This window comes from Paroedura picta, chromosome 12 (assembly GCF_049243985.1).
Source record: "Paroedura picta isolate Pp20150507F chromosome 12, Ppicta_v3.0, whole genome shotgun sequence".
Taxonomy (NCBI): domain Eukaryota; kingdom Metazoa; phylum Chordata; class Lepidosauria; order Squamata; family Gekkonidae; genus Paroedura; species Paroedura picta.
The window spans coordinates 49,630,447-49,644,559 of NC_135380.1; the positions used below are offsets into that span (position 1 = coordinate 49,630,447).

The window sequence follows — 14,113 nt, forward strand, 5'->3', positions numbered from 1 at the left end:
TAAAGGGAGCGATCTGCAAACATCTGGAGGACAATTTGGTCCAAGGAAGTCAGCATGGATTTGTCTCCAACAGGTCCTGTCAGACCAACCTGGTTTCCATTTTTGACCAAGTGACAGATTTGCTGGATCGGGGAAATTCAGTTGATGTCATTTACTTGGATTTTAGTAAAGCTTTTGACAAGGTTCCCCATGATGTTCTGATGGATAATTTGAAGGACTGCAATCTGGATTTTCAGATAGTTAGGTGGATAGGGAATTGGTTACAGAACCGCACTCAAAGAGTTGTTGTCAATGGTGTTTCATGAGACTGGAGAGAGGTGAGTAGCGGGGTACCTCAGGGCTTGGTGCTCGGCCCGGTACTTTTGAACATATTTATTAATGATCTAGATTGGGGGGGGGGAGGACTACTCATCACGTTTGCACACCAAATTGGGAGGACTGGCAAATACTCCAGAAGATAGAGACAGAGTTCAACGAGATCTGAACACAATAGAAAAATGGGCAAATGAGAACAAGATGCAATTTAATAAAGATAAGTGTAAAGTTCTGCATCTGGGTCAGAAAAAAGAAAAGCATGCCTACTGGATGAGGGATACGCTTCTATGTAACACTGTGTGAACCAGACCTTGAGGTACTTGTGGATTGTAAACTAAACATGAGCAGGCAGTGTGATGCAGCGATAAAAAAGGCAAATGCCATTTTGGGCTGTATCAACAGAGGCATCACATCAAAATCACAAGATGTCATAGTCCCATTGTATACGGCACTAGTCAGATCACACCTGGAGTACTGTTTGCAGTTCTGGAGGCCTCACTTCAAGAAGGACATAGATCAAATTCTCTTCTTTAGAGCTCTATCCTTCCCTCCATTTCCTGAACATTTTCCTTTTCTTTCTTAGTTCCTCTTGAAGTTCTCTGTTCATCCAAATAGGCTTCTTGGATCTCCTGCAGTGTTTTCGTCTTTCTGGGATAGTCATTGATTGAGCATGCAATAGCTCTTGTTTGAGTTGCGCCCACCCTTCACATGCTCCCTTCCCTTCCAGCATTCTCGTCCTTGGTATGACACTCATCATGTCTCTGAGTTTATTAAAGTTTGCCCTACGAAAATCCAACATCTGCGTCTGGCTACAAGCTTCCTTGGCTCTCCATCTCAAAAGGAATTCTATGAGGACATGGTCACTTCCCCCTAGGGTCCCGACCTCCTTCACCTCATCCACCAACTCTTGCCTGTTGGTCAGTATTAAGTCCAGTATGGCTGAACCTCTTGTGGGGTCATCTACCATTTGATAAATGAAATTGTCAGCCAGGCAGGTCGAAAGTTGCATGACTGAGGACGCTTCACAGAATTTGTTTCCCTGCACACATCTGGGAAATTGAAATCACCCATGATGACAAGGTCCTGCCGCTTGGATATTTTCTCAAGCTGCTCACAAAGTGCAGCATCCATATCCTCTCATTGGTCAGGCGGTCGGTAGCAGACACCAACCACCACACTGTTTGTTTTCCCCTCGCTTATTTTCACCCAGGTGCTTTCAACTGTAGATATGCTCTCCTTCACTAGAATTTCCTGACAGGTAAGCCCTTTCCTCACATACAGTGCCACTCCTCCACCTCTTCGATCTATTCTGTTTTTTCTGAACAGTTCATATCCATCCACCATTACATTCCAGTCATGAGAATCATTCCACCAAGTTTCTGTGATGCCTACTAGATCATACCTTTCCATCAGCATGAGAAGTTCCAGCTCTTCCTTTTTATTGCCCATGCTTCGGGCGTTAGTATAAAGACATCTGAATCCTTTTACTTTTGCTTCTCTGTGAGTTGGCCTTGCCAGTTGGGCTGCCTCCGATCGTTTTCCTTCCATACACTCCCTATGTTGATTGTCTCCTTCCCCTTGTGGCTTTAGTTTAAAGCTCTCCTGATAAATCTCCCCAGGTTCCTGCCAAACACATTCTTCCCCAGTTTCGATGAGTGCAGTCCATCAGGTGCTAGTAGGCCTTCCTCAAGAAAGCCTATCCCATGGTTCCAGAAACCAAATCTCTCCTGCCGGCACCAACTACGCAGCCAGTGATTCACCTCCATTATCTTCCTCTCCCGACGCATTCCTCTTCCCTTGACAGGCAAGATTGAAGAGAATACCACTTGTGCCCCCATTTGCTTGAGCTTCCTCCCCAGATCTTGATAGTCTTTTTTAAAAGGAGCGATGGTATTCAGGGACATGTCATTTGTTCCCACATGGACCATCACAAATGGGTAGCGATCCGTACATTTGAGGAGTTTGGGCAGCCGTTCTGAAACATCTTTAATTTTCGCCCCTGGCAAGCAACACACCTCTCGGGTTAGGGGGTCGGGCCCAGCCACATGGCGATCCATTCCTCTTAGCAGGGAGTCTCCAATTACCAGTACTCTCCTTTTTTCTTGTCAATTCCATTTCCTTCTGTCCCTGTGGCCTCTTCCCTTTGTCTTAGACTTTGTTTTGGGACCTCTTCCCTTGTTGACCCTTGCACCTCCTCTTCAAGGGCCTGAAATCTATTCTGGAGCTCCAAAGGCCCCGAGAACTGTCTCGTTCTTCGTCGTTGAGTCTTTTTCTGAACTGTCTGCAGAGGCTCCCTATTGTGGTCAATCTCCTTATCCTCTTCAGGACTGGTTGTATTCTCTTTATTCCGAGTTGCAGGGCTCTGGTCTATGAACTCCTCCCCTTTCTTACTTTGGGTCAGAGTAATAATTCTGTTTTCTAATCCCCTAATCTTTTCCTCCAAAAGTCTTACCAGCTTACACTTGGGGCAGCTGTACTCCATCTTGTCTTCTGGGAGGAAGGCAATCATGTCACCTCTCAGAAGAAATGGAGTAGGCTTCATAATCAACAAAAGAGTAGGAAAAGCAGTCTTGGGATACAATCCCCAAAATGACAGAATGATCTCAGTTCGAATCCAAGGCAAACCATTCAACATCACAGTAATCCAGGTCTATGCCCCAACCACTGCTGCTGAAGAGGATGAAGTTGACCAGTTCTATGAAGCCCTACAACACCTTCTAGAAGCAACGCCAAAAGATGATGTGCTTTACAAATAGCTGAGGAGAAAAGGGAAATGAAAGGCAAGGGAGAAAGAGAAGATACACCCAACTGAATGCTGAATTCCAGAGAATAGCTAGAAGAGATAAGAATGCTTTCTTAAATAAACAGTGCTAACAAATAGAAGAAAACAATAAAATAGGGAGGACCAGAGATCTCTTCAAGAAAACCGGAGATATGAAGAGAACGTTTCATGCTGGGTATGGTAAGGACCAAAATGGTAAGGACCTAATAGAAGCAGAAATGTTTTAAAAGGTGGCAAAATTATATAGAAGAATTATACAAGAGCGAGCTTAACATCCCTGATAACTACGATGGGGTAGTCAATGACCTAGAGCCAGACATCTTGGAATGTGAAGTCAAATGGACCTTAGGAATTCTGAGCAACAATAAAGCTAGTGGAGGTGACAGCACTCCAGTTGAACTATTCAAAATCTTAAAAGACGATGCAGTAAAAGTGCTACACTCAATATGTTAGCAAATTTGGAAAACTCAACAGTGGCCGCAGAATTGGAAAAGGTCAGTTTACATTCCAATCCCAAAGAAGGGCAATGCCAAAGAACGTTCAAACTACCGCACCATCGCACTCATTTCTCATGCTAGCAAAGTTATGCTCAAAGTTCCAGAAAAACATCTACTTCTGCTTCGACTATGCTAAAGCCTTTGATTGTGTGGAACTCAACAAATTGTGGCAAGTTCTTAAAGAGATGGAAATACCAGAGCATCTTATTTGTCTCTTGAGAAACCTATATGCAGGTCAAGAAGTAACAGTGAGAACCGGGCATGGAATCACTGACTGGTTCAAAATTGAGAAAGGACTTTGGTCAGGCTGTATACTGTCTTGCCTATTTGACTTGTATGCAGAGCACATCATGAGAAAGGCAGGGTTAGATTAGAAATATCAACAACATCAGATATGCAGATGATACCACTTTAATGGCAGAAAGCGAAGAGGAACTAAAGAGCTTCTTGATGCAGGTGAAGGAGGAGAGTGCAAAAGCTGGCTTGAAACTCAACATCAAGAAAACTAAGATCATGGCATCCGGCTCTCTCAATTCTTGGCAAATAAATGGGGAAGAAATGGAGGCAGTGACAGATTTTATTTTCCTGGGCTCCAATGTCAGTGCAGATGGAGACTGCAGCAAAGAAATTAAAAGACGCTTGCTCCTGGAGAGGAAAGCTATGGCAAATCTAGACAGCATCCTAAAAAGCAGAGACATCATCCTGCCAACAAAAGTCCGTCTAGTCAAGGCTATGGTCTTCACAGTTGCAATGTTTGGCTGTGAAAGTTGGACCATAAGGAAGGCCAAGCGTCAAAGAATTGAGGCTTTTGAACTCTGGTGCTGGAGAAGACTCTTGCGAGTCCCTTGGACTGCAAGGCGAACAAACTGGTCAGTCCTAGAGGAGATCAGCCCTGACTGCTCCTTAGAAGGCCAGATCCTGAAGATGAAACTCCAATACTTTGGCCACCTCATGAGAAGGAAGGACTCCCTGGAGAAGAGTCTAATGCTGGGAGTGATTGAGGGCAAAAGAAGAAGGGGATGATAGAGAATGGGGTGGCTGGATGGAGTCACTGAAGCAGTAGGTGCAAACTTAAATGGACTCCGGGGAATGGTAGAGGACAGGAAGGCCTGGAGGATCATTGTCCATGGGGCTGAGGTGGGTTGGACATAACATCACAACTAACAACAACAACCGTAGAATGAAGAAAGAAGCAAATCTCAACCAGCTTTTGCCTCTCTATTCAGAAGATGTATTCTCAAAGAACTGAATCTATTCCCTATAATTTGAAGCCATTGGCTTTAAGGAAGCTACTCTAGCATTTCAGTTAATAGGCAACAGCAACATAGAATCATAGAATCATAGAGTTGGAAGGGGCCATACAGGTCATCTAGTCCAACCCCCTGCTCTAGAGTTCTAGAGTTACCCACAATAGAGGTCAGACTCACTGGTCTGTAGTTTCCCGGGTCATCCTTCCTCCCTTTTTTGAAGATCGGAATAACATTTGCTCTCTTCCAGTCCTCCAGGACATTTCGAGTCCTTAAAGAGGTCCTGAAGATGATGGACAAGAGTTGTACAAGTTCTCCAGAAAGTTCTTTGAGCACTCTCAGGTGCATTTCATCCAGCCCAGGGGATTTGAACTCATCCAGTACAGCTAAATGCCTCTCGACAACCTCTCTATCCATGTCAACCTGCCACCCAGACACTATCCTTTGGCTACTGCCATCTCTAGATGTGCCAAAACCCTTTGACCTGTGGGAAAAAAACAGATGTAAAATAGGCACTAAGCCTTTCTTCTTCCGTTAGAGTTTGTCCATCTGCACCCAACAGTGGGCCTATTACCTCCTTTACTTTACATTTGCTCCTCACATAACTGAAAAATCGTTTCTTGTTACAGTGGGCTTCCCTGGCCAATCTTAGCTCACTCTCAGCTTTGGCCTTTCTGATGAGAATTCTATGAGGACATGGTCACTTCCCCCTAGGGTCCCCACCTCCTTCACCTCATCCACCAACTCTTGCCTGTTGGTCAGTATTAAGTCCAGTATGGCTGAAACTCTTGTGGGTTTCAGCCGAAAGCGTGGTGGAAGAGCTCCATTTTGCAGGCTTGACAGAACTGCTTAAATTCTATCCCTGATCTCATTGGGGAGCTCATTCCACCAGGTTGAAAAGGCCCTGGCTCTTGTCTAGACCAGATGGGCTTCTTTGGGGCCAAGGATCACCGATCTGTTAGAGTGGATGTAGCATGCCAGTCTTTGGGGGATGTGGACAAGCAGAGGGTCCTTGAGGTACACAGGGACCGGTCCACGTATTCCTTGAAGGTGAGTACCCGTACCTTAAACCTAATCTGGTCAGTTAACTGGTACTCAGTGCACAGCTGCAGAAGGACTGGGGTAATGTGGATTCTCCAAGGTAAAGATGTGAGCAGCTGCATTTCCAAAGCAGGGATAAGGAAGGCCTAGGTAGAGCAAGTTACAGTAATCCATCCTAGAGGAGACCCTTGCATAGGTAACTGTGGCAAGGTGTTCTGGGGCCAAATAGGGTGCTACCGTCTTTCCCCGAAAATAAGACCTACTAGAAAGTAAGACCTAGCGGTGCTTTTTCATGCACCGCTAGTATAAGCCGTCCCTGAAAATAAGACCTACCTCTAATTGGCCCTGCCTCAGTCAGGCCACGCCCACTGCTGCCCACCCAGCCCGCCAGGGGCTCTCTGCTGGCATTGCGGGCAGTTTGCCCCTGCGCGATCTCCAGGACACATGTAAATGCCCAGGGGATGGGGACTCCATTCCCATTGGCCTGGGAAACCCAGAGCCCAGCAAGGGGGGGAGGGTTGGAGGGAGCTTTCCCTTCTCCCCCACCCCCAGGGACTTTTCTGTCATTTTAAAATGTTGACATTGCAGGGAACTGATAGCCCCCCCCTCCCCGGACAGCTCAAAAAGACAGAAAAGTCTGTTGGGGAGGGGGAGGGAAGCCTTCTTCCCACAAGAGCTCAGGCACAGATTGGGGGTGGGGTCCTAATGATAAAACGAATGCCCCTATAGGGCAAACGGTGGGTCGTCTTTGCTGGCAGAGCCGGAGAGGTGGACTGAGTCCGAGCTGGAGAGCTCACCCAGCTTCCTCTTAGCGCCCAAGCTCCAGCTGCTCTCTGCAGGCGTCCTTCCAGCGGGCTCCCCTCCAAAGACAACCCACCACTTGCCCTACACAGGCAGGGCTGGGGCAATGCCAGTGGGGCTGCTTTAGGGCCTTGAGCTTCTGTGGTTAAGGAGGCGTCAAGGATCATGCCAAAGTCCCTGACCAATAGTGCAATTTAAAGTAGCATGACTGTTCAGGTTTGAAGAAGAGTTGGTTCTTAGATGCCGCTTTTCTCTACCCGAAAGAGGCTCAAAGTGGCTTACATTCGCCTTCCCTTTCCTCTCCCCACAACAGACACCCTGTGGGGTGGGTGAGTCTGAGAGAGGCCTGATATCACTGCCCGGTCAGAACAGTTTTATCAGTGCCGTGGCGAGCCCAAGGTCACCCAGCTGGTTGCATGTGGGGGAGCGCAGAATCGAACCTGGCATGCCAGGTTAGAAGTCTGCACTCCTAACCACTAGACCAAACTGGTTTGGGAGGTCCTTCCTGGTCTGACCCTTTCCCACCAATCCCAAGGACCTCCATCTATGAGGAGTTGAATTTCATGCACCTACGCTGAAACCATTCCACTACGGCCCTACGGAGAGTTTATTCTCTCTCCACAGTCAAACCAACCAGCTGTGCCACACATGCCAAAACAGATGCCTTTTCCCGGTTTCCTCTGGGGAGAAGCTATGGCAAACATGGAGGGTTTTACTTCCTGCTGAGTGGGAGTTTTGCAGCTTTTGCCTATGGATCCAGCAGCAGGGAAAGGCAGTCCTGTGCCTCAGCTGCCATTGTACCTGACTCTGTCAATATGGCTTGTTGATGGTTGTCTGGGGCCAAACCCAGGGGGGGGGAGCTCAAATACTTCACCCCCCCCCAAGTTTAAGTGAGGGTAAAAAAGACTAACCATGCAATTCTCCACAACACAGGGGGAAGGATTTGGCTGCAGCACTGAAGGAAATAAACTCAGCTGTCAGTCAGAGAAGCCAGCCCCACCCCCAGCAACAGGTGGTTTGGGCAAGTAATTTGGGGCAGAATCAAAACCTGAATTGCCTCAGCTTTTGCAATTCAGCTCCTGAATCACACCAGAAAAATCTTTGTTTGGGTAAGAAGTCAGGGAGGGAAACCTGAATCAGCACTGATTAGTGTGTGTTTGTTGTTGTTTTTCCCAAGTTGATCTAAGCCTAAGTTACAGAGCCTCTTGTGGTGCAGAGTGGTAAGCAGCGGACATGCTGTCTGAAGCTCTGCCCATGATCCCAGCAGCTGGCTCAAGGTTGACTCAGCCTTCCATCCTTCCGAGGTTGGTAAAATGAGTACCCAGCTTGCTGCTGGGGGGTAAACGGTCATGACTGGGGAAGGCCCTGGCAAACCACCCCGTATTGAGTCTGCCATGCTAATGCTGGAGGGCGTCACCCCAAGGGTCAGACATGACCCGGTGCTTTACCTTTACCTTTAAGTCACACTGCTAGAATCCGCCTGTTCCATTAAACATGGAGGAGCTACATATTTACATGATTCCGCCGCCGCCCCCCCCCCCCGGCCCATTAGTTCGTCCGCCTGGCTCTGCATTCCCACCGGGTGGGCTCAGCACGAAGCGCAGCGGGCAGGCTGCCTGGGAGCCTGGAGGGGCGAGTCAGCCGTGGCCACCTCGCGCAGCATCCCTCCCAGGCCCCGCGCGCAGCAGCAGCAGCAGCAGCAGCAGCAGCAGCGGCTGCCTCCCTCCCCCCCCCCCCCCGCCGCTGCGGGAAGTTCCCCTCTTTCGCAAAGGCGGCCATGCCCGGCGCCCCGGCCCGCGGACTCGGCCGCTTCCTCTTTCGCCCGCGCTGCGCTGGGCTGGGCTGCTGGGCTGGGCTGGGCTGGGCGGCGGGGATCCCTTTCGCTTTCGGCCGGCCGGTGCGACGGAGCCGCGATGGAGGCCACCGTGCACGAGCCCCTCCTGCGGCGGGAGCCCGGCGAGGACTACGAGGCCGTGGGCCAGCGGGACGCCCGGCAGCTGGAGAAGGACTACTACCGGTAAGCCCCCGCCGCCCGGCCCGACCCGGCCCGGCGACCCGCGCCTCTCCCTCCGCCCGCGCCCGACGCCCCTGCCCTCTCGCCCGCCAGGTCGCTGCCCAGCCGCCGCCTCTTCCTGGCCGCCCTGGCCGCCGTGCTGGGCAACTTCGGCTTCGGCTTCGCCCTCGTCTACCCGTCGCCCGTCATCCCGGCCCTGCAGAAGGCGCAGCTCCCCGGCTTGCAGCTCACCGGCCACGCCGCCTCCTGGTTCGGGGTAAGACGCGCGCTGCGCTGCGCTGGGCTGGGCTGGGCTGGGCCAGGGGCGGGCCGAGGAGGGCTCCGTGGGGAGGAAGCCGCCGGTAAGGGGGAAAGGCCGGGCGGGGTGGGGTGGGGGGGCCATCCAGTCCAGCCCCCTCTGGGCCCCCAGTAGCCCGGACACAATTGCCATCGGGAGGTCCAGCAGAGGTGCAGAAGCCCTCGCAGCTATTGCCCCGCAGGCACCCAGAAGACAGAGCGACACAAGAACAGAAGAGAAGCCATGTCCGATTGGGCCAGTGGCCCATCCAGTGCAACCAGTGGCCAAGCCCAGTGGACATCAGGAGGTCCACCAGCAGGGCCAGAACTCCAGAAGCCCCCCCCCCCTACTGTTGCCTTCCAAACACTGAGCAAAAACAGCCACAAAAGGCATAAGTATATAAGAGGTGTCTTGTTGGATCAGTCCAACGGCCCGTCTGGTCCGAGGCTCTCTGTCACACAGTGGCCAAAACCCCTCAAGCGCCAGGAATCCAGGGCATCGTTGCCCCAGCCCTCTCCCACTCGCAGAATTATGCACTTTCAGTCCAGCGTAGTGATCGTTTCCTAGTCGCAAAATGCATCAAAGGGAGATTGAAAATGCATTATTCAGGGTGTGGAAAGTGTTTGCTTTAGAGAGAATATGGCAGAGGAAAAATGGGATCCTGTATAACAGTGGTCCCCAACCTGCGGGCCGCAAAGGCCATGGCGCCGGGCCGCGGCTCCCTCTCCCCGCCCCCCCCCCCCAGTAAAGAACTTCCCAGGCCGCAAGCTTGCGGCCCGGGAAGCTTCTTACTGAGGGAGGGCGGGGAGAGGGAATCAGGGCCGGGCCGTGCATTGCGCGGGTGCGGCCCGATGCACAGGCATGGCCCGCAGGCGCGGCTCGATGCGCGGGCGCGGCCCGATACCCTGCCGGTCCCCAGCCTCAGAAAGGTTGGGGACCACTGCTGTATAACATTATACATGAGACAGAGAAATGGAGTAGAGCGAACAAGGGGAGTTCCCCAAGGATCTGTCCTGGGGCCTGTGTTGTTCAACATATTTATAAATGATTTGGATGAGGGATTAGAGGGGATACTTATTAAATTTGCAGATGATACTAAACTGGGAGGGGTAGCAAACACAACTGAAGACAGAATCAGGATACAGGATGATTTTGATAGGCTCGAGAAGTGGGCTAAACTGAATAAATTGAAGCTCAATAGGGACAAATGTAAAGTTCTGCATTTAGGTAGGAAAAACCAAATACACCAATATAGGATGTGGGAGACTTGTCTTGGCAGTAAAGGTATTCCCTGTGCAAGCACCAAGTCATGTGTGACCCTTGGGGTGACACCCTCTAGCATTTTCTTGGCAGACACAATACAGGGTGGTTTGCCATTCCCTTCCCCAGTCATTACTATTCCGCCCCCCAGCAAGCAGGGTACTCATTTTACTGACCTCGGAAGGTTGGAAAGCTGAGTCAACCTTGAGCTGGCTGATGGGATCGAACTCCCAGCATCATGGTCAGAGCTTCAGACAACAAGTCTGCTGCCTTATCACCCTGCGCCACAAGAGGCTCTGTCTTGGCGGCAGTATGTGCAAAAAGGATCTAGGAGTCTTATTAGACTCAGTGGCTAAAAAGGCAAATGGGATTTTGGGCTGTATCAAACGGAGTATCGTGTCCAGATCACAGGAGGTGATGGTACCGCTTTACTCCCCTCTGGTTCGGCCTCACTTGGAGTCCTGGGTTCAGTTTTGAGCACCCCAGTTGAAGAGGGATGTTGACAAACTGGAGCGTGTCCAGAGGAGGGCAACAAGGATTGTGAGGGGTTTGGAGACAAAGACATATGAGGAAGGTTGGGGGAGATGGGTCTGTTTAGCCTGGAGAGGAGACGACTGAGAGGGGATCTGATAACCATCTTCAAATATTTAAAAGGCTGCCATACAGAAAATGGAGCAGAATTGTTCTCTCTTGCCCCAGAGGGATAGACCTGAATTAATGGGATGAAATTAATGCAAAGGAAATTCTGTATAAACATCCAGAAGAAGTTCCTGACAGGAAATTTTTAAGAAGAAGAAGAGTTGGTTCTTATATGCTGCTTTTCCCTACCTGAAGTAGGCTCAAAGCGGCTTACAGTCGCCTTCCCATTCCTCTCCCCACAACAGACACCCTGTGGGGTGGGTGAGGCTGAGAGAGCCCTGATATCACTGCCCGGTCAGAGCAGTTTTATCAGTGCCATGGCAAGCCCAAGGTCACCCAGCTGGTTGCATGTGGGGGAGCGCAGAATCGAACCTGGCATGCCAGATTACAAGTCCGCACTCCTAACCACTACACCAAACTGGCTCTCTTAAACAGAGGCTGGAGAGCCATTTGATGAAGAGGCTGATTCTGTGAAGGTTCAAAGGGGTGGCAGGTGACAGTGGATGAGCGTGAGGGTTGTGAGTGTCCTGCATAGTGCAGGGGGTTGGACTAGATGACCCTTGAGGTCCCTTCCAACTTTATGATTTTCTCCCCCTTCCAGAACAGTAGAACATGGGGACATCCAATGAAAATGTTGGGAAATGGGAGAGTTGGAAAAGCAGTACTGCTTCCTCAGTGAGTAGTTCCCCCGTGGTGGAAGCCCTGATGGCCAGGAGCCCCAACGGGTTGGATGGAGAGGCAGCGGAGAGATCCGTGGTGGATGACTGGGCTGGGGGTGGAAAGGGCTGCCAAGCCACAGCCGATCCACAGCGACCCCTCATGGGGTTTTCAAGGCAAGAGGCAAACACAGGTGGCTTCCCTGGCTTGCTTCTGCACAGCAGCCCCCAACTTCCTTGCTGGTCTCCCCCCAAATGGCCAACCCAGGCTGACCCTGCTTAGCTTCCCAGACCAGATGAGATCAGGCTAGCCGAGGGCCATGACTCTATTAGCCAAGAAGAGTCCAGGGAAGCATTCAGAGGCAGAAACCCCCTGCAGCCCAGGGCTGGGAGGCAGCACAAGGTGGAGCCCCTGGCCTCTTCTGTGTCCTTTCTATTGGTCTTCCAGGACGAATGGTGAGGCATGTTGTCAAACAGAATGCAGGAGGAGGTGGACCCTCCCCACCCATCCTTCCCTCTCCTACCCGGCCCGCCCCCTCGTATATTAGACCTGCCCTTTGGATGCTCCACCCCTGATTTCAGGAGGTGGTCATGCTTGTTGGCACCCCGAATCATCATCTAGTTTTGCAGAAGTACCCAAGGTGAGGCCACAGGTTGGGACGTGTGTCCTCTGGCTGGATTCAAGCAAAACCAGACCCTGTCTTTTGGCCTGACCTCCTTGATAAGCTTCATGTCAGGAAAATTAAAAGCAACTTCCCACCCTGAGATCCACGGAGAAAGGGAGGAGCGCAAAAGAAATCCCCAACCCTGGTAGCCCAGGCCAGCCCCATCTAATAAGATCTCAGCAGCTAAGCAGTGTTGGCCCAGTCAGCTTTCCACTAGGAAACCACCAAGGACCATCAAGGTCAGTACATGGAGTCAGGCAATAGCAAACCGCCTCTGAATGTCTGTAGCCTTGAAAACCCCATGAGGGGTCAGCGTAATTCTGCTGCAACAAGATGGTAAAAACAATAATACATAAAATCAGGAGCACACCTGTGAAAGTGGGACCAGTGCCCCATTAACTTTCGGGGGAGAGGCTGCGGTTCAGTGGTAGAGCATCTGCTTGGTATGCAGAAGGTCCCACGGTACTATCTGCACTCATTTTTCCCCATCCTGACAAGTTCTGATAGATCTGAACCCAGATCTTGCAATAGATCTGCAACATTGCTTTTCCCTGACTTGAAACAACTTTTAGTCAGACACTATAATTTGTACTTGAATCTTTCCTATTGTCCATCTCTCTCCTTCCTGCTTGATCGAGGGGTGGGGGGTGGACATGTGCCAGCAGCTGTAGGCACCTTTTACTTTCACATTCACTCCCAGCTAGCTCTGAAGCCAGAGTGCAGGAGCTGGGAGGAGGGAGCGGGGGTGGTTTGAAGCTCCAGCTGGCATTGAAGGAGCACAGGGCTGGAGAGGGCTTTATTTCCAGCCTTTTGTCCCCCAACTCTACAGCCGGAGCAAGCTGGGGGAGGGAAAAATGCTGAAGGAACAAGAGGCGGCTTGTTGATTTTTGCTTTCCTGGCTGGCTCTGTAGCCAGGGTGAGCAGGGGGAGGGGGGAGTGGAGGCAACAGCCTCAGGGAGAACAATGGAGGCGTGGCCAGGCTAGGAAGAAGGGGGGGAAAGAAAATCCAAAAAGCACGTGGATTTTGGAGTACATTTTCTCCAATTAAGTGGATAATTTCCACTCTCTGATATCCCAGAGAAAAGGTGGTGTGACTATGGAGTGAAGTCAGGATCTTGCAGATGGAATAATAAACCCGATTGACATCAGACTGGAAAAGAGATGAGGTGCAGAGTGGTTTTTAAAATCTGAGCTGATAGAAGATGAAAAGCCCAGTGTAGATAAGACCCAGGTTTCATTCCCAGCATTTCCAGTTAAATGGATGCCCTAGCAGGCAAAACGAAAGTTCTCCACCTGAGACCCCGAAGAGCCACTGGCAGTGGGAGTAGACAATACTGAGTTTGAGAGACAGACAGTCTATTAGGCAGCTTCCTGTGTATCCAGCTGTTCAAAGCTGAGTACCAGGTGAGCCTGCTGTGATCTCTCATATCTATCTTTGAGAAGGATGTGGGCTCTAAGACAGCTTTACCTGACCTTGCGATAGCTAAGGCACACTTCTGAATCAAAGCTGAAGCTGCCATTTAACTGTTACAACCCTGTACACTGCAAGACAATAAGAATTACCTGCCTTGAGCTATGTATAGTCTGTATCAGTCACTGATCAAGGGGCGCTTCCTGATTGGAAGGAAACAAACTTTAGAGCAGTGACTCATGCAGAGAATCAAATCCTAGTTCGGCTACCTCCCTGTATTGTTTGTGACAGAATTTGATCCACATTTGATACAGAGACATTATCCACTCACAGGAGAGGCTGCTGTTATGATACACCAATGACTCATTCAAAGAGCTCTCTGGAGTCAAAGGACCTATTAATGATTTTATGAATTAACTAGCAAGAAACCCATTGCAACCAGGAATGTAATGGGTGCTAGGACCCAAGGGACACCGGCAAGCACATATATATCTCTCTCCCCTCTCTC

At 50.4% G+C, this 14,113-nt stretch overlaps 1 protein-coding gene across 5 annotated transcripts in view; it reads left to right on the forward strand.

Annotated features, from left to right (window-relative positions):
* The first annotated feature begins 8,260 nt into the window (after window positions 1-8,260).
* Window positions 8,261-14,113, forward strand: part of SLC2A6 (solute carrier family 2 member 6) — a 29,047-nt gene continuing 23,194 nt past the window's right edge. For 3 of the 5 annotated variants that reach the window (XM_077306168.1, XM_077306171.1, XM_077306172.1), the window contains exons 1-2: window positions 8,456-8,700; window positions 8,791-8,953. In XM_077306168.1, the coding sequence (XP_077162283.1) occupies window positions 8,597-8,700; window positions 8,791-8,953 (267 nt within the window). In that variant the 5' untranslated portion in view covers window positions 8,456-8,596. Of the gene's footprint in view, window positions 8,701-8,790; window positions 8,954-14,113 lie in introns of all 5 variants that reach the window. The other 2 variants (XM_077306169.1, XM_077306167.1) reach the window with 2 other exon arrangements.